Raw genomic sequence first — 22,871 nt, 5'->3', positions numbered from 1 at the left:
AGTCCCCGCAGGGGCGCAGGCATGTGGATGTGTGGGGGACACAACACAAAGCCTTTAAAATTATTGAGTCGAAAGGACAGAAGAGAAAAGGCAAAACCCCCAAAGCGAACAAGAAAATAAAAGCACAACTCTACCTCACCACTCACCCCCAGGCCCCTACCCACCCAATCCCTCTCTCTATCTCTCTGAGTCTCTTTCTTTTTAGCTTTCTTTCTTTCTTTCCCCAATCTCCACCTACCTAATGCGCTACCGCTGCAACTGCTTCAATCTGAACTTTCTGGGGTCTGGACTCTCACTGCTTTAGTCCAGCAAAGGATACCCCATGTGGGGGGACTGAATTAAACAGGACATAAGAGCTTGAGACAATCGAGCAACCAGAAGTTGTTATTGAGCAAGAACTGTAACTACTGAAGATGCCGAGACCAGGCCCAAGGCCTTATGAGTGCGTCAGGAGGGCTTGGCACAGTGATAGGCACCAACCCATGAGAGGATTTCTCATTCGAGAGATACTTAGGTCTGCTTATTCCTTCTTTTCACCCTACTCTTTCTTCTCTCTTCGTTTGAGTTTCTCAGTATATGCCATCTGTTTGATTAGGGTCGCCAATGAGATCCATAGCCCTGCTACTAAGAGAAACAAGGAATGGCAGGAGAAGCTACCTATCGTTGTTTTTAAAGCAGAGGAAATCATGTACTCCAAGGCCAATTCTGAGGTATTTTTTACTCGTTGCTCTTTAATCTCTTGTGGGTTTTGGATTCAGAGTTATTATTGGGTATCTCGTTTACGTTTCAGTCGTCATTCTGATGTTTTCCCCCTTGCTCTAGGCGGAGTACATGGATCTCAACACGCTCTGGGACCGGGTGAATGATGCCATTAACACGATCATACGAAGGGACGAGGGCAGTGAGACGGGAGAATATCTGCAGCCTTGCATCGAAGGTACAAGACCTCGTTCTTGGCTTTCTTCCTTCTTAGTGTTCTTGTTTGTTTCTCCAACTCTGTGAGATTGCTGTCCCTGTGGGAATATTTTGGCTTAGTCTTGAAATCTTTTGCAAACAGACGGTATTTTGAAAAGGAGGTACTCAGTGTGTAATTCGTCTGTCTCTCGTTTTCTCCCTATTTTGGTCAGCCGCCCTTAACCTGGGTTGCATTCCGAGAAGAGCATCGCGGAGCCAACGGCACAGTAACCCGAGGTCTTACCTGAACCCCAGCGCGCAAGATCAACCCAACTCTGCCAATCTCAGAGTTCCGGACAAAACGACCCATGAAGGGTCACTGCCTCTCCAATCAGGCAACCGAACCAACAGTCCGCAGCTAATCCCCCGCTACTCCACCTTCACAAGACCCATAACCTTGAATTCAACTGGCATACGCTCAAAATCTAGTAGTCCCGTCACTCCTGACAGTAACCCAACCTCCACCCATGAATTCCCCCTTTCCTCTGAGAACTTTCCTTCAACTGGCCTTAACCAACCCTTACCGATTCCTGCTTCCCCCTCATCAAATTTAGGTCGTGTTAGCCCACTGTGTTATGGCACTCCTCTTCAGAGTAGGAAGCCCCAATTAAGCTTGCAAGTCCAAGTTCCCCAAAAGTCAGACCATGAAACGGTTGTTGGTATACCTTGCGTTCAGTCCTCTGTGGAGCCTGTTGCAATGCCTGTGTTGGAGTATCACTTTTCCTGTGAAGCTGGTGTAAATGCTTCAGACAGAACTACTCAATCAGAGTTCAAGGGCAAATCTGAGAAACGACCTCAGATTGAGTGTGATCTATACTTGCGGCTAGGTCCACCGGCTTCTGATACAAGAGTGGAAAATGAATGGCCTCATCAGGTTGAAGATGTTGGTTCCAGTAGTTCGCGAGAAGGGAGCAAGGCCAATGATCAATCTCCACAAATGGGTAAAGAACTTTGTTTCCTTTTCAGAGATAATCCTGATGACCCCTTGGAATTCTGCTCAAGTAAATTGAGTTCTGAGGGTGAAGGTCTGAATGCAGAAGCAATTGATAGGAAGCGAAAGGCTCCTGTTAGTGACTCTGCTGGGGATGGTAACATTCACAAACAACCAAAATTTCCATCCAACGAGTTTCTTGCAAGATTAAAGAAGCCAGGCTTGTAGGAAATCTTTTCCTGTAGTTTATATTTGTTCAAATTTTGATGTGGCTCAGTAAATTTGCCTTCGGGGCCTTTTTTCAATCTTATTCTATGTTCTAGTCTTGAGTATGAGCATCAGGGCAGGAATGTGAAGAGTAAATAGGGATTCTGAGTTTGAACACTAAGTTGCTGACAAACTAGTATTACTAACTTATGAACAGACCATTTACATCAGAACAGAATGTTGTATCATAGAAACAGTTGATAGCTTTAGAACCTTAAGCTGTACTTACTGCTGACCACTGTCATAGGAACACTTAACACCTTTAGAACCTTAAGGCTGTACGTCCAAATGACTTTGGCACTTTGTATTTTGGAATAAACGTAGTGTACAGTGTATGCAAACAAAATTTGTGTGTGAAGGGTGAGTGAGAGAGTGAAGTTGGTTCTTGTTTTTTCCCCTTTCTTTCCTGGCAAGTCCCTCTTCCTATCTTTTGCTTTTTTGGAAACTTTCCGGTTAGTCTGTTCAAAGCCCTTTCAGGTGGGGTGTGCCGGGTATGGTACCTGCTTCCATAGCATTACAGTAACACTGAGCCTGTGAACCTAAAAACTATACATCTTCAACTGCAACATTAGAATAAAAGACAAGCCGATGTACATAATATGTATAATGAAACATAATATGTGAAGCATTACATGTTCAATGGAAGGGGGAGAGTGAAGCAATCAGATCAAGTATTTGAATTCGATGCTTTATTTTTATTGCTTAAGTTATAACTCTGCAAGGATACATGTAGCCGACCCCATTCAGTTGGGATAAGGCTGAGTTGTTGTAAGCTATAGTTCTGCAGAAGTGGTTGGTGGCATGAAGTTTTGCAGGTCTTGCCTTAACAATTAAGTACTGTTAGCGCGAGGCTCAAAATTTTTGAGTTAGAAATAGAATGTTGTTGGGGAAATATGATTAAGCTTATGAGATTTCCTAGTCTACCTCCTGCTTTGATGTGATTCAGTCTCATTTCTGATCCTTAATGTGAGGTTTTGAGCACGTGCCGTCTAGATCATCTATTTTCCTTTTTGGATGGTGCAATACCTCATTGCACAAGAAAATTTCAAGCTAGAAAAGCCTTTTCTTTCAGGATTCTGGTATGACTAGTGTTGTTGTGCTTGTTTTTGGTGTTTCTCTTGTATCTGCCTTTGTTTGAAGGATCTGCTTCCACATGTTTAAAAGAACATTGATGGGAAGTTGGAGTTTGTTTGATAAAATCTCTATTTACGGTATATGATTCTATATTATATAGATAAGTGCCATTGTAGTTTCTGATTATGAAAGAGTGGTGAATTCAGCCTGGACCTTATTAGTTCATAGGTTCTGTAATAACTTCTGATGTAGTACAGAAGTTCCTTTTAATGACTATAGCCAAAACAATGACATGTGATTTGCTTGATGGGGGTCCTTGATTTGACTTTTTAGGTGGAGGCTCATCCGACACCTACCTTTGGTTAGGAGTGTAGGCTCAACTGCTCAAGATGCACCTACCAATGTGTAGTTTTTACTGAAGGGATTGATTTTTCTTATTGGGTTGAGATATTATAATTGAAGGGCACTGTTCTCTGTGCCACAGCGCAGCTTGCGCCCAGGCACGTGGAGGTGGGCGCAATGACCACGCTGCCCCCCCCTACAGGATACCTATGTGCCTGGGCGGCAGACTGTGTTGCGGCATAGAGAACAGTCTCCCATTATAGAATTAGAAGAACCCCTTCTCTGTCTAGGAGCATGGCCCCTGCACCAGCGCGGGACCAATGCTCACATGGAAGCATCAACAGTGGTGAGATTTCCATGTTTCATTTTGGGGGGGGGGGTGGTTGAGTAGGTCGATCATTTTGCTCTATCTTGTGTATGGGCATAGGGCCTGCACTCCTGGACGTGCCTTTTTACCTTGAATTAGTTGTGTGAAAGAAGTGATGCAAATGGGATGAAAAATTATCCTCAGGTTCTCTGCCTGGTACAGTTCCCTAGTGCCTCCCTAGTGCCTCTAATAAGAGTGGGGTGGATCCCACCCGGGTAGTGTGTTCGGGTAGGGGGTAAGGTCATCATTTCTACGCCCCTATGAGAGGAACCGAACGAACTGTATCGGACAGGGAACCTTAGAGGATAAAGATCCATTTTGGAAACTGTTATGACTTGCCACATCAGAGTATGGATGGGTCCATGTGAGAGAAACCCACTTCCATTTGATAGGTCAAGATTTAGCCCAGTTGGACAAGTGGTCTAAAAAGGAGTTTGAAGTTAATGGAATGGAAAATTATAGGATGCCCTCAGATTCTACTTACAGTGAAGCAATCTTGTCCTGAAGTTCCCCTCGGCGGTGGGTGAAGGAAAAATACATACATCTAGAGTCATTATTATTACTTCTCCTTATTGTACATTGATTTAGGAGGCTGATATTAATACAAATTTATCACGTGCGAAATGAACCCCTTAGCTAATCTACACTTGGAATTGCCACATCATCTCTTCACATGGATCAAATCTCTACTTATTAGATGTAAGAGTATGCATCCAGAAATATATAATTATATTGTATACTGCACCTGTTCCCTCCCAAGCCCTATTTTCAGTCTTCAAAATCTAAAATTTCTTCTTTAAAATGGATAAAAAGGAAAGGTTTTATAACATTAATGAACCATATGAGCAATACGTAGTGTAGTACTGGCACCTGTGGGCTGGTAAATTGTCTTTACTTCCTGGGCTCGGATATATCAATTCTAGGTGTGGGCCGTGTGGCCCTAGTTTTAGGAGGGATGGTAATGCGCTCTATCAAAAACTTCATCGGATTTGAGGTTCAAGCCCATCTTAAAGTTGGACTGGGCTTACGAAGCCGCCTGTTGTCATCAGGGTAGATTAGACCTTTGCTTGGGCTGGGGTTTAGTGGTTGGGAGCTGGGAATCTGCAGTGGTTACAGACAGGCTTGCGGCTCACCTGCTTGGGCTGGAGCTGGACTGTTTGGGTTTTGATTAGGAAATAAAACAAAATATATTATTCTTAGATACCTTGTCATGTACTGAGCTAGTTATGATTGGGCTGGGCCCCGAGAAATCTCCCCAATGCGGATGCCCATAAGATGATGGAATCACATTATTAACGTTGGAAGGTATATAATCCCTCAACGTGCGATGCAGAGGATTTTCCTTCCTAGGAAGTCCCCCCCTTTTTTTTTTTTTCCGGTAAAAGGAAGTCCCGTTTTTGTATCATCACAATTCACAATCCACCCATAGCGTTACATAACACAATAATATACTCTAACTCTAATATTCCTCCTGTTTATATAATAAAGTCAAAGCATTCAGAGTCAAAATTATCATCTAAAGAATGAAAGCGAAGATGGTAGTGGTCAACAAGGTAACAGAGAAGCCGGTGACCCTAATTCTCGAGTGCGGAATTTGGATCCTCTCCTGTCGAGCTGCCCGGCATGACCTTGCTGTTTAGACACGGCGGGGCATGCAATGACTGCCTTACCCCTGCTCGAATGCCTTGTCTGAGTGGGGGTAAGGCGATCATTGCGCGCCTCACTATGTTTGGGCAGCACAGTCCAGCTGTGCAGCTTGGCAGTAGAAGATTTGAATTTAGATCCTTTCTAACTACTTGGGCATCTAACTCCTCTTCCCCAGGTATTGGGATGTGTGTTTAGATCCTCCCTGCGGTTGGATAGGTAGTTTGAATTGGAGAGGATCTTTTTCCCATATCAAACTAAGAAGTGTCTTTTTTCGTTGTAGTGGGAGAGCCAGACTGGTAAGGCCCACTTTTTTTTTAGTGTGCTAACGATGGTATACACTACTCCCTCAAGCCCAAGCAAACCCCAATTTGGATCCTCTACTGTCGAGCTGCCCGATAAGACTGTGCTGTTAAGATAAGGTGAGGCGTGCAATATCCGCCTTACCCCCACTCGGGCAAGGTGCTCGGACAGGGGTAAGGCGGATATTGTGCACCTCACCGTGTGTTGGCTACATTGTCTTGCCGGACAGCTTGGTAGTAGAGGATCTAAATCTTGCAAACCCCACAATCACAAGACCGGATCATTCAAAGATTTAAGTGAAAAACGAATTAAATCCAAGATGAGTGACTCCAAGCAGATAAGTGGAGTTGAACCCAAGTCGCCAGTCGATTTAGACTAGCGCCCACTAACAACTACAAGTTCCAGGAAGTACAAACATATAAAGTTTTCAATTTGGTAGAATAAAGGTCGTAGTTAATTGGTAGTTCTAGTATTGTGGTCATTGAAATAGGAAGATGGCAAATTAGTCGTCATTGAAATATGAAGGCACAAGTATTGTGGTCAATTGACACACAAATTAAGTGAGACTTTAGAGGTTCATGACCAATTCTTCTTCTTCTTCTTCTTCTTGGGATCCATAAACAACTCCCTCACGGAAGCTTAGATCATCCACTAACACAAACATGAACTGATTGAACCGTAGAGCAGTGAATGAAATGAAGTCTTTTTTTTATTCATAATTTCAAAATCTGTGGCTGATCAATCAGAATCATATCAAATGAATCACACTGTATACATACATACACACATACAGACACTCACAAATGGTAGTAAGAAGTGTGTATGGGATAAAATCTTGCATCTAAAGAATAAAAGCTAAGATGGTTGTGGTCAATAAGGTAATAGAGAAGCCGGTGATTCCAATTCTAGAGTTGTGTGCAGAGTTGGGCGGAGATGGTGAGGATGGGGTTGGGGCGCTGGGCGGCGAAGCGGTGCCGGTGACGTTAATCGAAAGCTTTTGACCCAACTGGCAGTGCCTTGTGAAGGTGCAGATGTAGTATTTCTCTCCTTCCGTATCTAAAACCACTTTTGCTGGGCCGGTCGTTATAAGAGACCCGATGATACTACTGTTGCTGCAAGAATCGAATCCTGATGTTGTTACAATCGCCACATCGTGGTTCCCTGTGGTGAAGTTGAACACTGCAATATCGTTGAAATTGAGTTAATTGAATCACAAGCACCAAACCCAATCAATCACCAGAAGAGAGAAGGGATTAAATACACTTACAAAGAGTGTCTCCGACGAAAAAGGTCTTTCCAGCAGCCCAAGCGGTGTAGGCAGCGGCGCCACCAGGAGGGACGGTCCATCCCAAGGTGTCTCCGACGGTGTAGGTCACAGGGGATTGGGAACGGTTGCTAGTAACTGGTGGGACACTTGGGCTGATAGAAGGTACTGAAGGTAGTGGCGGGACAGAGAGGCTAACCGGAGGAACTGCAGCTAGAGGCGGGACAGAGAGGTTAACCGGAGGAGCGGGAGCTAGTGGTGGGGCAGTCAGGGAGACAGGAGGAGTAGCAGGTAGGGGAGGGGCGGCGGAGTTGAGAGGAGGAGTAGAAGGGACTGGAGGAGCAGTAGTGCTGACCGGAGGAGTGGAAGGTAGTGATGGAGGAGGAGGGATAGCAGCGCTGACGGGAGGAGTCGAAGGTATTGATGGAGGAGGAGGGATAGCAGCGTTGACGGGAGTCGAAGGTATTGATGGAGGAGGAGGAATAGCAGTGGTGACGGGAGTACTGAAAGGTACTGATGGAGGAGGAGGAATAGAAGCGGTTACAGGAGCAGTCGATGGTAGTGATGGAGGAGGAGGAATCGCAGCGGTGACGGGGGTAGTGGAAGGTAGTGATGGAGGAGGAGGAATAGCAGCATTGACCGGAGAAGAAGAAGGTAGTGATGGAGGTATTTGGCTGATGGCGTACTGCAGATTAAGAGAAGCTATAACCACAACAACTGTGACCGCCCAATCAACCTGCCTACCCATCGTCGTCTTCTTCTTCTACGACAGGCTCTGCTGCTGGTCTCTTCGCGAGTGACTCCCTCCCTCCCTCCCTCCCTCCCTCCCTCTCTCTCTCTTGAGTCTGTTTTTCTCTTTCCGAGTAAATCAGTGATGGGTGAGCGTCAGCGAGAGAGTAAAACTAACGGGAGAGGGGTGGGGTCGTCTCGTCTTAGTCGTCTATCGTTGCTTCCTTTATATAGATATATGGTTGCCATATGAACGTTGCCTGATCGCGTGGAGCTTTTGCCCATTATTATTATTGCTACCTGCGCGTGTGGGTTACGCTGCTCCAGCCCCTAGGCACAGGGGTGGACGAAATGACTGTCTACCCATGAAATATTCTGTCTTTCCATGAGGGTGTGATGGTCATTAACCATTTACCCCTGAAAAATTCTGTTTTTTCATGAGGGTGTGATGGTCATTTCATCCACCCCTGTGTCTAGGGGCAGGGGCACGTACATCGCACACGCCTGGATAGCGTTGTTTCTCTATTTGGTTATAGAAAAAGGGCTGGGTGGTGGTGTTGTGAGGGCATTCCGATAAAATAAGATTCAGGCTTTTGCCTCGAAAGTGTCGAAAGACTCGAAATTAGGGATGTAATCGGATCGAATTCGGTCGGATAGTGGCATTATCATATTCGTATCCGTTTATATTCGGACGGATTCGGATAATATCCTATCGGTATTCGGACGGATTCGAATAATTTTCGGATAATGATTTTTTGAATACAGGTTCTCCTAAATGGATATGAATACAGATTGAATACGATTTTTCGACTATCCGTTGACATATTTACTGTTTTTATGATGAAGGTTAGGATTGAAACTTGAGAGTTCAGGTATTACCATTTCTTCTACTCTTCTTAGTCTTTTATTCTCTTATGTTTTTTACTTTTGATTTTTTAATAGATATGTAATTCCATGTAACACATTGCATAAAATAATATATATAAATCAATAACAAATCTAGAAAAAGAATCACATTATCTTAACTTATAAATTTATAAAAATAAGATAACAAAATCCAATAAGGTAACTTAAAAGGATAGACAGACACATAGTTATATTTTAGATATTTTATTACCGTTGGACTGCTAAATGAATCGGATAATAATCGATCGGATAGGGGGATTATCATATTCGTATCCGATTAGTTTCGGATGAATTCGAATTCTCCTAAACAGATACGAATGCGGATCGAATACGAATTTACGAATATCCATTTACATCCCTACTAGAAATCCTTCCCTCTCACTAGCGTGAAATTCGTGAATGTCTCAGGGTCGCCCTCGAAAATTAAAACTCAATGATGCAGACGTGGGAACCTGTTATAATTTTCCCTTTCTTGAGCCAAAGGATTGGGCTTTCTGCGAGATTTTCATTTGCTGTGGACGGAGTTTTTGATTTTTTCTTTTTCGAGTTATGTAAATGGAATTTACCAAAAAACAAGAGTTATGTAAATGGACAATCGAGCGGTGAACAAAGAATTTCTTCAGTGTGTGACCCTTTTTCGGGTAGAAGTACTTTATTTGGTTTAACGTGTAGTACAAATGGGTGGAATCGAACACAGGTTCATAACCATGGATCAAAATCTGGTCAAACTGTCGAACCCGTTACGGACAATGCCTTCCTTGTTAAGGAATCAACAAAGTTATTTTGCTCCCCTGAAATATAAAAGAAGTTAAGACAAGGGGCAATAAGAAGAAGGCTACAACTTAAGACTTCAAAATTCATCATTTTAGTAACAAGTAACTGTCATTACTTTTGTCAATTCAACTCCTCTACTTCCGCCTGGCCCTACTGCTGTGGTGCCCCACACACAAATAAGATGAAATGTACCGCCTTACCCCTGCCAGAGCGCCTTGCCCAAGCGGGGGTAAGGTGGTACTTTTCATCGAGCTTGTGTGTGGGGGCGCACAACAGTACCGGGTAGGTGGAAGTAGAGGAGTCGAATCCTTACTTTTATACATCTTTTAGGATAATTATCCATGTAACAAATGAAAGTGAAAATTTTGAAAACTTCAAGATAAATCGTCATACTTTTTGTTTTATTTTGGAAAATGGCTGCCAAGTTGTGTGGCGCCTGCGCCCAGGCATAGGAAAGACGAAATGATTGTTCTATTCCCATGAAATGAAAATTCCCACCCTTGTTAGATGCTTTCACACACACACTCATTGGCCCCTATTGGTATAGGATCCATGTAACCTACAACGACCCCCTCTCTTTTTTTTTTTAATCTAAACTGTCTATTCCATTCAGAGTTGGAAGAGTGCAAAGTAATGACCAGAGTATTGGTATACGTTCATGGACATACACGAGATGTGTGCCAATGCAAAATGGGATATTTGATTGATTAAGGGTTTGATATTTGACATGTGACTAATCTTAACCATAGTTAGTTAAAACGTGTTCTAAACGTCATTTCTTTATCATATCATTTTCTGTTTTTGAAATGATTGATCGTATTTCTTGACATTTCTGTTTTTATTCTATGCCATTTTAAATACATTGTACTAAGTAAAAATAAAATAAAATTGTGCCGTTCCCATTTTAACAAAATGATCTAGACCATGTCTTCTTTATATATCGAATGCTCAAAATGAAAACATCACTTGTCCTTGTGACAAGATAAATTCTTTGTGGCATTTGAAAAAGTAACAGACCTTTGTGATAAGAATAATTCATTTTTTTTTTGAATATTTATGGAAAAATCTTGTTATAACCATAATTGCTGGGAAGAAAAAAAGCATAACCTTGCTTCTTCTTTTTTTCAAATGATGATAATCCCCACGTTTCATATGCTTATTTATAACCTAATGACAAGTCACTTTTAGTTTCTACCAAAAAAAAAAAAAAAAAAAAAAAAAAGAAAAAAAAGAAAAGAGAAGTCACTTTTAGTTTACCAAACAAAAATAAAAAAAGACAAATCATTTTTAAATGATTTTGAAAATTTTTTTTCTCTATTTTAAATAATTTTTTAAAGTAATACAAAAGGGGAAAAGTTATAACTTCTCACTTTAATATTTTGGTAACAAAATTATGGGTTTAAGAATGCTAACCGATCGTACTTTAGGTTTGACTCCACCACTTAGATACATAATCGCCTAATTGCCTTAGAAAATTACTGCCTTGCCCTATGAAAAGGTGGAAGTCCCATGACTCCATGAGACAAAGTGTTCATATCCAAAGTGGTTGTGTCATGGGATTCATGCTTAGAGTGTGATCGTTTCTCCAATTTTATATACCCAATATCTATATAGTGGAAATATAAATATGGTATGTAGTTCTCTGTGCCGCAGCATAGCCTGCACCCAAGCACATGGGGGTGGGCACAATGACCACCTTGTCCCCCTACACATACTGCCCATGTGTCTGATTGCAAACTGCACTACAGCAGAGAGGACATTCTCCCCATAAATATATAATCCGATTTGATTTCAGTTATTCAAATTTGGTTATTATTTCGAAACTCGGTCGCCTCAAGTCCTCAGGAATGCGCGTGGGGCCACTGCTGACTTGTTCTTTCTAGTACCCTCATATTTCATGAACCACGATTTACACAACACACACACACACTCTCTCTCTCTCTCAATATGTCTCAGCAGTTCTCCGGAGCTGTTCAATGCTTTGGACTCATTCAACCCTTGAAGTCAAGAGATTATTTGTTGGGTTTTCTTGGATCGCTACCGAAACAATTTACAAAAAAAAAAAAAGGCAAACACATGCAAAGGGAAACCCAAGACCTGGAAAAAATGGGATCTATTGAATATTCTATTTTCGTATCTAATTATAGTAATTTTAATTGGAATGGAGGATATAAAAATCATAAACGTGACCCTATACATTAATAAATTAAACAAACATGACACAGAGAGAGACTTTGCAATTTGAAATTTTGTATTAGGGTAAGAGACTGTGCATACTTTTTTCCATACTTTTTTACCCTCTTTGTGTCTTAAAGATGGGTATTGGTATGGGATTGGTATTAATCTGAAATACCAATCGATAGTTTTTACTTTACCTCTGCTTTCATCTTCTCCAGTGTAATGCACTGCCCAATAGACCATGCACACTTAAGAATTCAATCATAAAAATATGGGCAGTACCATCTTTTTATCCTTTTAGGTGTTGGGTAGACGGATGAATTCTTAAGTGTGGTGCACTCATCAACATATGTAATCTTAAGTCTGTACAGTATTACAGTGTGATAGTACCCCAGACGAACCAATCTAGTGCAAAAGCCTTAAATTTCTTTATTCTTTACTTGACTTTAGAGTTAAACCTGAACTAAATTTGTGCCAGGTTTTTCCATTTCTTTTCTTATTAGAACATGTTCATCAATTCGTCGGTTTTGCTTTGTCTGTTTTCACTCAAAGACTTTTAGAGTAAAATAAAGAATAATTAAAAGATGTCCAATTCAAAAAATGGTGTCATTCAGACACTCATATCTTAACACCCCCCCAAAAAAAAAAAAAATAAAAAATGGCACTCATATAATTGGCTTGTATTTAATCCATGTCAAATGGCTACAACTACGTAACCATGCTTAGGTTACGGAGAGTATCTCAATTTTTTATTTGGGAGTGAGGTGAGGGCAAACTAGCTAGGGTATATATATATATGGCTCATGTTTTCTGTGTCGCAACGCAGGTTGTACCCAGACACATGGGCTTGTCATTCAGGGGGGTAGGGTGGTCATTGCGCCCACCCCCATGTGTCTAGGCGCAGCCTGCCCCCCGACGCAAAGAACACTCTCCCATATATATATGTATATATATATAGCCATTATTTACTATAGGATTTAAACCGTGTGTACATCATCAGGGGAATTTCTCTAAGACTTTACAACTCTAATACAATTGGAGACATGAGGTCCCCCTACTACTTTATTAAGTCAATTCTATGTAGGCAATGTAAATAAGTCTTTATTCTTAATTTATAGCCAGAGTTTGAGAACTTTTCTCAATCTAAAAAAAACTCCGACTACTTTGGTCTAATGATCTTAAGCATATGTGGCATTTAAAATGAGCGATAAAGATAGGAAAGATTGCAACATATTGGGTACAATATACAATGGGAGTTTGATCAATTCAAAAGAGAATATGATTGGACACATTCCACATGGGTTGTTCATGGGGATATTTTATTGAATTTGAGTCTGCAAATTAATTGATATATGTCCAATCTAGATCATTCCCTCAATCGCTGATATGTCTTACCAAAAATAAATAAAAAATAAAAAAAATCGTTGATATGTTACTATGTTAGTTTAGAGTCCTGCCATAAATGGTGTGGAAAAGTATCACCTCAATTTTTCTGTCCGTCAATTTTCTCAATTCCCTCTAATAGCGTGAGGTGGATTTCATTCCGGGCAGTGTGTTCAGGTAGGGGATAGGGTGATCATTTCCACCCTCTTATTAGATGGAATTGAGAAAATTGAGGGGCAGGCAAATTGAGGGGATGAAGATCCTTTCGGATTGGGGTATTACGATTCTGAAATCGAAACAAACCTCAACAAAAGTTGAAAGAGAACCTGAAGCCGGCTCAAAACTTGGATCGAAACCAAAACCAAACGGAACTACCCACATAAGAACCCAAAACCCATTAAAAAATCAGATTTCCCCCTGCCCCATAATTTTGTATAAATATGTATATTAAATCAAGCCAAAACCGAAACTGACCCAAATAAAAAATCAATACAACCCAAAACCGAACCGAACTTTCCTTATTGGTGTGATTTCGGATTCATCATTCACACTTTGACACCCCCTACCGTATGGGTAATATTAGGATTGAGCTCCTCTCCAGGGAGCCCAAAGCCCAGGGAGTGCCCAGGGGGCATCCAGCCTTTGGGCTTTGCCCAGCCCACATCCCATTGGCTGATTGGGTGTGTGCCAGGATGTGTGCGGCACAGCCCAGCCCAGCCCTTGGATGCCCCCATGGGCACTCCCGGGGCGCTGGGCTCCCTAGAGAGGAGCCGGATCCGTAATATTACCCGATCTATTCTGGGGCATGTTACAGCTTAGTTGTTTGTGTAGATAAGCAACCCACATTGCCATTATGGCATCTATTTACTATATAAACCCTGTAAAAGCACAAGTTTTAGGCTTCGAACCTTACCATGGATAAAGAATTTCAAGTAGGGAAAAAGTGTCTTATGTACCATAGAGAGCCTCACATTGTTTTCCCCTCTCCATTCTCTTCCCCTGATCATATGGGTCTATGTAAGTGATAGCATTCTTCGTATTGTCTTTGATGTGACATGGGGGATTTTTCCTACATTGGTGGTGTGGGGAACCCTCTCCCTTCTTATTATTAAGAATTCCTTCTAGAGAAAGGACCAACCAGCATTGGAGGGGTGGGAAGGATTCAACACAAAGATTGAATAGGACAACGTAAATGGCGTGTCAATTGTTCTACTTAGAAAAACAAAAGGAAAAAGTTCTCTAACCTGCTTGGAAAGGGTATGCTAGAATGAATTCAGATCTGCTACCCACATGGGGATGGGTGGGAACCACACCCTCATGGAGGGGTCAGATCTGTCCCCACCCATCCCCATGTAGATAGTTGATCCGGATTCCGATAGAAGCTTCTCTTTGTCTATTTATTTTGTTTTTATTTTTTTGAAAAAATTACTTGGACACCCCTTACATTATGGCCATTTAACTTATTCTCTCCAATTTTTCAAACAATTATTTAAACATCCCTACAGTTTACCATTATTTTCAAGTAACCCTATCCATTAGTCAGTCACTGTTACGACGGTTACATATTTTGTAAATGCCTAAACTACCCTTAAAGGATGCTAAAGTGACAGATTTACCCCCTTCTTCTTCTTCTTCCATTTTTGCCGTTTCTGTTTTGGAATTTTATTAATGATCTGCGGATCTTGGCATTACAGCAAGGGAAGCCGTAAAAATTGCTTCCGTGTTCTGTTTTTTTTCTTCCTCTTTTTCCTTTTTTCTTTCCACTTACGCTTGTGGGTTTGTCTTCTTCCTTGAATCATAAGTCTGTCTTCTTCCTTGAGTGATGATTTAGAGGAATTTGCTTTTGGCTTCTCTCAATTTTCTTATTTTTTTGTCCAACCAATTCCTAAATTAAAAAAAAAATGATACAAAGAGAAACCATTTACAAACCTCTCTCAAGATCATGAGGGTTTCAGAACCAAAGAATGCCAAGACATACCATTGACCCAATGAAGATATTAATTTGATTCAATTCTTTTGCTGCGCTAAAGCCCAATCAAGCCATCAACGAGCAAAGAGATTCCTAATGGATCTTGAACGCGAAAATTGCACAAACAAACTGAAAGAATGATCGGAAACTCTGCGCAAGAGCATGGTGCATTAGAACGACGAAGAACCAATTGGTAACTTCTGAAGATCAGAAAGGTGAGTTCTTGAGGGACGCTATGGTTAGAGGATAATTGATGGGTCGAAGTCATGATTGAGTGAGCTGGAGACACGTCCAATGGATGAAGAAGGTTGCAGTCATGGGGAAGGTTGATGGATGTGGAACTGAGAGAACATCTGTTAGATAGATTGTAATAAAATGAGAGATTAAATAAATAATTTATTATTTTGGAAAAAGTGCTTTAGTCCCGTATCGAAAAACTACAAGAATTATAAATGGTATTTATTATATTACCTTCTTTATCTCTTGAATTAAATTGGAAAAGGGAGACATTCTACGGTGTATATGCAAGGACGGGCACACACGCGTGGCGTGAGCAGTAGAGGCGTTAGTGGCGCACTTAGCACTTAGCACTTGTTGAAATGATCAGATTCGTCGGATTAGAAGATCCTACGGTCACGTTTGATAGGATATGACTGTTGTGAACGGGTTCATCTTTGGTTTAATCTGGACTGTTAGATCGGATGACAATCGATCTAATGGACACAGAATAAATAGATATGTCTATTCAGAAGAGGTGCTCCACTTCTATAAAATAGAGGTTCTGTGTTCAAACGAATTATCTCTCTCTCTTGCATTTCAGTATCTCTAAGTGGAGTTCGGTGTTTTACTTTTATTGCTTTGTTGATTCCTGAAGGTGAATTTGTCGTGTGGGGCAAATATCTCCTTTAAGATAGCGAGATCGCGTTCAAAGTAGTTTGAAGTTTCCTTATTCAAACGGAGTTTTTTCTAGCAACATCTGCCAAGCTTCTGAAATCATTTGTTCCGATCAGAGCCTTAATGATGTTATAAAGCTATTCCGTCGACATTTCTGGTGGGAATGGTGGAGATATGGTGAGTATTGCTGAGACAAGAGAGAGAGAGAGCAAGAACGGAGTTGGTCATTTAACTTCATAAGTTTTAGTTGAATAACTCATAAGGGTAAAATAGATATTTTTATTTAAACACTAACAACAAACTAACACCGTTAAGTTTAAGGGGGTGTCAAGTAATTGTTTGAAACGTTGGTGATAGTAAGTAAAATGGCCATAGTTTAGGGGGTGCCCAAGTAATTTTCTCCTTTTTTTTTGGTGAAGTCTCTGTATCTCTTTCCTCCTCATATAAAATGACATCGCTATTTTTCTATGTATGAAATCATTCTATCGCAAGACACAACTCATTGGTGTGCTCCTCTATTCATTAGAGAACCTTCTCCTGAAAATTGTCTAGTGTATCTTCTCAAAACCTTCAAAATTTACCTTTTCTTTGTGGAGAAATGTGTAAGTTTGTTCCTCTCCATAATTCAAAATGGAGTCTGGATTGCATAAATATAGGGAACTTGTTAGGTAATGGAGGGGTAGAGTGTTAGAAAATATATTTAGTTTTGTTCTAGGATTCTTCCTATTTCTAGGTCTTTGGTGATATGTGGGAAGGATCTATGAGAAGGAAGTGATTGTGATAGGATCCTTTTGAGGAAGTTGAGGGGAGAATGTTTGTGAAACAAAAATATTGAAATTGTTGTCACTTTCAGTATACCTCACCCACAATAAACCTTGATAGTTTCATGTTTTTGTAAATTCCAACTTTTACTTGATGGGTCTTTAGCTCAAATTGGTATAGCACTTGGAACATCAGCATGTTCCAAGGGTATGGTAGTTTGAACCCACCAAGGCACAAATTCCTTTAGCTACAGAATATTGGAATCATTTCTTATATGTTTCACCATACCCTTGGAACATTAGCATGTTCCAAGGGTATGGTGGTTTGAATCCACCAAGGCACAAATTCCTTTAGCTACAGAATATTGGGACCATTCTTATATTATAGGAATTTTTTTAATTATATTTTATTCATGTAATGGATGACAAGGACAGTTATTGGATATGAACTCTATTAATTGTCATTTTAATTCAAGTTTAAACATTAGTTGCATGCAAATTTCTTCATAATTGTTTCATATTCTAGCCATATAGTAACCAATGTGTTGATAGGATCTATCTAAACTAAACAGTTTTTCATACAAATTCAAGTTGAATCCAATTGACAGACTCAGGGAAACCAAACAGTTTTTCATACAGATTCAAGTTGAATCCAATTGATTGACTCAGGGTAATCAAACAGTTTTTTCAGGAAGATTCAGCTAACAGACTCAGGGTAACCAAACAATTAATCTGTTAGGACAACGGATCCACTGGTGCACCCCTCACCAATATCAACGCAACCACCACTTGGTTTACACAACCAAACACGTCCTTAAGTTTATGCCAAGTCCAGCGACCGAACTTGAGCCTAAACATATTGGACTCGCCTGAAGTTTCAGACACAAGGTTCATTCATGGGCTTAGTTTTGGTCCAAATTCCCCTTTGAAACTAAAAAAATGGACCTTTAGAGAGCCCAACTTGACCTCTCTCTCTCTCTCTCTCTCTCTCTCAGCTCAATTTGTTCGTCTAGGCTGCGCCACTAGGAGAAATAGATTTAGTTTTGTTCATCCACAATTAAAGTTTGTGTAATCATATTACAGAAATTATCTTTATGTTTTTGTGTGGGGTGGGGGTTGGAGAGTTTACTCTTTTAGTCCAAGTTCAAATGACCTCAATTCTACATTTTAGTAATAATTTTGGGACTGAATTTTTCCGAAGCCACGATGAAGGAGAGTCCCTTGACCATGATTTTCAGATGGGTATGAGAGGGTATCATGCAACAGGGGAGGGTATTATCGACTTCATCCAATCGGGTGTGTTTTAAGACCTTAGGATGGTGGCTGGACTCTATACTATGGGTGTAGAAAAACTTTCTCCATAATTTTGGGACTCAAAGAATCCATTTGTAAATTATACAAAAAAATGAGTCCATTATATAAATATTTAGTTATAATGGAACCGTACACTCATTACTCATTAGTTAACATGAGTAAAAAGAGTAATAAAATGCGATTTCTGTTTTATCTTGAAATGAAAAATGTAAATTTTTTTTTCTTAGGGGGTTTGGAGAAATTATAAATATAGTGGAAGTATTTCCTGTGGCGGTGTGTGGCCCTTGCACGTACAAGAGCCAATAGGAGCATGCATGAGAGCATCATGCGGGCGGTCATTTCATCCTTTCTTGGGGGATGGAGCAGAAATTTCACCCCTCTATGTCTGGGCATGGAGAGTATACTCAGCCGCATGAAACATTTCTCCATAAATACATATGGAAAGAATTTTAGTAAGGCAATTTAATTTGGGTTATTTCCTTCAAAGTATTAAGAATTGCAGAATGTAATAGGGGATTAGAAATTCAGCTATTATAGTATATTTATTTCAGTTGTTAGATTTCTTTTTGATAATTAAAATCATAATCTATTTGCTATTACTACTATACTAATTTCTTTAGTAAGTGATGTACCCATTGCATAATGAATATATGTCCATATTTTTATAAAAAAAATGTATTAAACGCATTTCGAATTATTGTCGAACATATTTTTCCGAATGCTTAAAATATATTATTGACATGTAATCCATGTAATATTCATACATATCAATGGAAAAAATTTTGCTGCTACACTTGTAGTAGGAATGTTCCTGCTACCAAGCTGACAGTAAAGGAAATGGTGTAATTCACTTACCCTTTGGGTTCATAAATACTCTTCTAGGTTTTAGTATTTTCTAAAATATCATTTAAGATCCCATTTCCTTGGCTGCCAGCCTTGTAGCTAGAACATTCTTGCTACAAGTGTAGCAGCAAAATTTCTTCCCATATGAATACCCATTTTGCTGTATGCGACCTTTCTAACTATGGTATTAGTGGATGAAATTTTGTTGCTATTCTTCTAGTAGGAATTTTCCTGCTACAAGGATGGCAGCCAAGGAAATGGGATCTTAACGGGTATTTTAGAAATACTAAAACCTAGGAGGTTATTTATGAATCCAAAGGGGAAGTGAATTATTCCATCTCCTTAGCTGCTAGACTTTTAGCAGGAGTATAGCAACAAAATTTATAGGGTATTAGGCTCTGTTTGGTATGCATTCTTGGAATGAATTCTAAGTCGATTTCGTGGATGATAAAAACAAATTTTTTTTTTTTAAAAATCATTTGGAGAAAGCAAAATCAACTTGGAATGCATTTCAAGAATGCATACCAAATGTAGCCTTAGGTTGTGTTTGATATGAGTTCTTGGAATGCATTCTAGGTTGATTTTGCATTTCTGAATAATAAAAACAACTATTTTATCATTCGAGAATGCGAAATCGCCATAAAATGCATTCAAAGAATGCGTACCAAACACAACCTTAGAGTAACCTTAGTGTACACACATACATACTATAAGGTCTAAGCTCCTCGCTCCTCCTTTAACTTCAGGCTAGTGGATGAAATGAAGTCTTTATTCCAAAATCTGAGTCTCAATCAGAATAAGATAAAAACGAATCACACTATATACATACATACATACATACACTCGTAAAGAGTCTCTAAGCTCCTCATGTAAAAGCTTAAGCAACCAGTGTAAGGGATAAAATCTCAGATCCACGGTCAAAATTATGATTTTTTTAAAGAAAGAAAGCTACTAAGATGGTAGTGGTCATTAAAGTAACAGAAAAGGTAGTGACGCCAACTCTAGAGGGGGAGGAGGAGGAGGAGGGTGTAGAGCTTGGTGGAGACGGTGATGATGATGAGGATGGAGATGGGGACGGTGAGGTGGTGCCTGCGGTGACATTAAGCGCAAGCTTTTGGCCCAACTGACAGTGCCTTGTGATGGTGCAGATGTAGTAGTGCTTTCCTTCCGCCTCCAAAACCACTTTTGCTGGACCCGTCGTTATAATTGACCCGTTGATGCTACTGTTGCTGCACGAATCGAATCCTGCCTTTGTCACTGCCGCCACTGTGTGCTTTCCGGTGGTGAAGTTGAAGACTACATTTACATTTAGTAGAAATTGAGTTTAATTCACACGCACCAAACACCATCATTCAGGAGTGAAGGGAGAAAGAAGGGCTCGAAAAGGGTGTAATACTTACAAAGAGTGTCTCCGACTAGGAAGGTTTTGCCGGCAACCCAAGTAGTGTAGGCAGCTGCGCCACCAGGTGGGACGGTCCAGCCTAAACTGTCCCCGACGGCGTAGGTTTCATTGGATTGGGAACTGGTGCTAGATACTGGTGGCACAACTGGGCTGATACGAGGAGCTGCAGCTAGTGGAGGGACAGCGAGGGTAGCCGGAGGCGTTGCAGATAGTGGTGGGACAGCGACGGTGACAGGGGGAGTAGCAGGGCCTGGCGGGGCGGCGGAGTTGGCCGGAGCAGTTGCAGGTGTGGAGGTAGTGGTGACGTTGATGGCGAGCATTTGGCCGAGGGAGCAGTGACTATTGTAAGTACAAATGAAGTAATTCTGGCCAGCGGAGGAAAGAGTGATACTTGCGGGGCCGGTATTTTGAATAGAACCAATGGTTCTACCATTCTCGTCGCAGGCATCGTAACCCGCTTTTGTTACTTGTGCCACGTCGTGCTCTCCGGTGGTGAAGTTGAACACTGGCCCCCAAGCGAAAACAAACAAAAAAATAATAATAAAAAAATCAGTTTTTCATAATAGTGGGAATTGGAATTGAAGGAAAGGTAGAGGGTAAAGATGGAAATCAGTACGTAGAACGTCGCCAACGATGAAGGAATGGTTGGAAGCCCAGGAGGAGTAGACGGCGGCACCACCAGGAGGGACTGTCCAACCCAAGCTGTCTCCGACCACATACGTTGTCTTGGCCACCGCGCACTGCAGGTGGAAAGCCGTTATAGCCACCACAACGGCTGCGACCGCCCAAACAACTTGTCTACTCATCTTCTTCTTGCTGTTGTTGTGTTCGAGATATTAGGTCACCCCTGCTGCTCTTTCTCTTGACGTGAGACTTCTTCCTCTCTTCTGTTTCCTGTTTCGGGTTTCTGTTTCTGTTCATCTATAAGGCCATCATAAAGGGTGGGGTCCCTTGAGAAAAAAAAAAAAAACAATTCCAAATGGCGTAACTTTCGTCCTATCTTGACAGAAGGGTTCTCATATCATATATTTCTGGGAGATTGGCCTATGCCGCCGTGCCATGGACGGGGCCGTTTCTCTCGGTCTCTCGTTCTTTTAGACCCTACACTCACCCACTCCTCACGGAGGCACGTGGGGCTAGTGCTGACTGGTCGTTCCCTCGTCCTTTTCTCTCTCTCTCTCTCTCTCTCTCCCTCTCTCTCTGTGCAGTTCAGTTCTCAGGAGCTGTTTGGGTTCCGTGGGTGGACATTAAAATCTTAACCTTCCTGAGTCCTGCCATCCTCGAATATGTTTCCTTAGGATTCATTTAACCGTAGAAGTCAAAAGCTTTTCTGTCCTCCTTTCTCCTTTGATCATAAACAACTTGAAAAATACACACACATGCACAGGAGAAATCGAAGACTCGGTAAGATTTCCGTATCTAATCGAAAGAAGAAATAAAGTCACATCTCCACTTCATTAAATTAAACAAACACGACAAACACGAGAGAGAGAGAGAGAGAGAGAGAGGCTCTGAACTGTAGATGGATCTGCATTGTGATAAATAGTGAGGTTGTTGGGGCCTTAATTTGGGTTATTCTTTGTACAAGTGCATGCCACCATATTATCACATTTTCACTGCATAATCATATATATGTTTTTGCTAAGATTGGTCATACGACTTTAAAATGTGTTGTATCATGTGAAGAATGGCCACCACTTATATGAAAATTTCTTGTCTTCAATGTAGAATTAAATTTTGTGGCACAACATTTACCTATTCTAATCAAGAAAATTTTCCGACTTAGTTTTATTGATCAACTATGATTAGTTTTTTTGTTTACCCAAATTATAAAAAGTTTCTTTGGGGGACAACTTGGGGGTAAGCATGTGAAATTGGATTAGATTAAAGGTGGTATACTGTTATAGGATTCAAACCCTTTTTGTCTCCTTTGAATTTCCTAAACACTTTCTAGTAATAATACAACATTAATCCCCAGTTCATGTATTCTTCTTGTGTACATTTCATTTCCTCAAAATATCAAACAGACCAGGACTCCCCCCCACCTTCCCCTTCCCCTTCCCCTTCCCCTTCCCCGTCCCCTTCTATCCCTTTTTTTAGTCAATTTTATTTAAGCAACAACGTAACTCTTTAATCTTATTTATTTCTACCCAGTTTTTTTTTTTGGATAAATTAATTTTTACGCAGTTGACGAGCATTTCTGAACATTAAAAACTCCAACTAGGAAGAATGCTGCTTAATCAATTCAAAAAAGAATCTGATCGGAAAGTTAATTAAAAGTAATATATATGCCAATGCTAATTCTTTGTAGGAAATCAATTATATATACTCTTAGAATTTAGAACTTCCAAAGTAGATGATGAGAAGAATTTGCATTTTTTTGAAACTGATTTTAAAATCAATGAAGATGGAAAACCAGCTTGCTTAGATGACCTCAACAACCCTTTACAAACTTTACAAATAGACTTCGTCAATTATTTGAAAGGTTTCGATAATTCCAACTAGGAAGTTATAAGGGAATATATCATCCCCTCTCCTCTAAGTGTGCCTAATATCAATTCAGTACCCAACT

At 40.6% G+C, this 22,871-nt stretch overlaps 3 protein-coding genes across 4 annotated transcripts; 1 reads left to right on the top strand and 2 right to left on the bottom strand.

Moving 5' to 3' along the window:
• Nucleotides 1-331: 331 nt before the first annotated feature.
• LOC122651536 lies at nt 332-2,317 on the top strand. 2 transcript variants are annotated; one of them, XM_043844950.1, is made up of 4 exons: nt 332-511; nt 602-710; nt 823-937; nt 1,128-2,317. In XM_043844950.1, exons 1-4 carry the CDS (start codon nt 414-416, stop codon nt 2,111-2,113), a joined length of 1,308 nt encoding a protein of 435 aa, XP_043700885.1. In that variant the 5' UTR covers nt 332-413; the 3' UTR covers nt 2,114-2,317. The 2 variants fall into 2 exon arrangements, with proteins under 2 accessions (XP_043700885.1, XP_043700884.1); XM_043844949.1 differs by having other exon boundaries at nt 332-514; nt 596-710.
• Nucleotides 2,318-6,723: 4,406 nt separating this feature from the next.
• On the bottom strand, nt 6,724-7,894 carry LOC122650954 (proline-rich receptor-like protein kinase PERK2). Its single transcript, XM_043844310.1, has 2 exons — nt 7,150-7,894; nt 6,724-7,061 (listed from the first exon to the last, which is right to left on the bottom strand). Exons 1-2 carry the CDS (start codon nt 7,892-7,894, stop codon nt 6,724-6,726), a joined length of 1,083 nt encoding a protein of 360 aa, XP_043700245.1.
• An 11,937-nt stretch (nt 7,895-19,831) lies between these two features.
• On the bottom strand, nt 19,832-21,105 carry LOC122650953 (uclacyanin 1-like). The gene is made up of 3 exons (XM_043844309.1): nt 20,916-21,105; nt 20,298-20,804; nt 19,832-20,193 (listed from the first exon to the last, which is right to left on the bottom strand). The coding sequence occupies exons 1-3, from the start codon at nt 21,103-21,105 to the stop codon at nt 19,832-19,834; spliced, it is 1,059 nt and encodes a 352-aa protein (XP_043700244.1).
• Between the last annotated feature and the right edge of the window lie 1,766 nt (nt 21,106-22,871).

Source organism: Telopea speciosissima, chromosome 2 (genome assembly GCF_018873765.1).
Source record: "Telopea speciosissima isolate NSW1024214 ecotype Mountain lineage chromosome 2, Tspe_v1, whole genome shotgun sequence".
Classification (NCBI taxonomy): domain Eukaryota; kingdom Viridiplantae; phylum Streptophyta; class Magnoliopsida; order Proteales; family Proteaceae; genus Telopea; species Telopea speciosissima.
The sequence above is the reverse complement of the archived record's forward strand: the minus strand, read 5'-3'. Positions and strand labels throughout refer to the sequence as shown.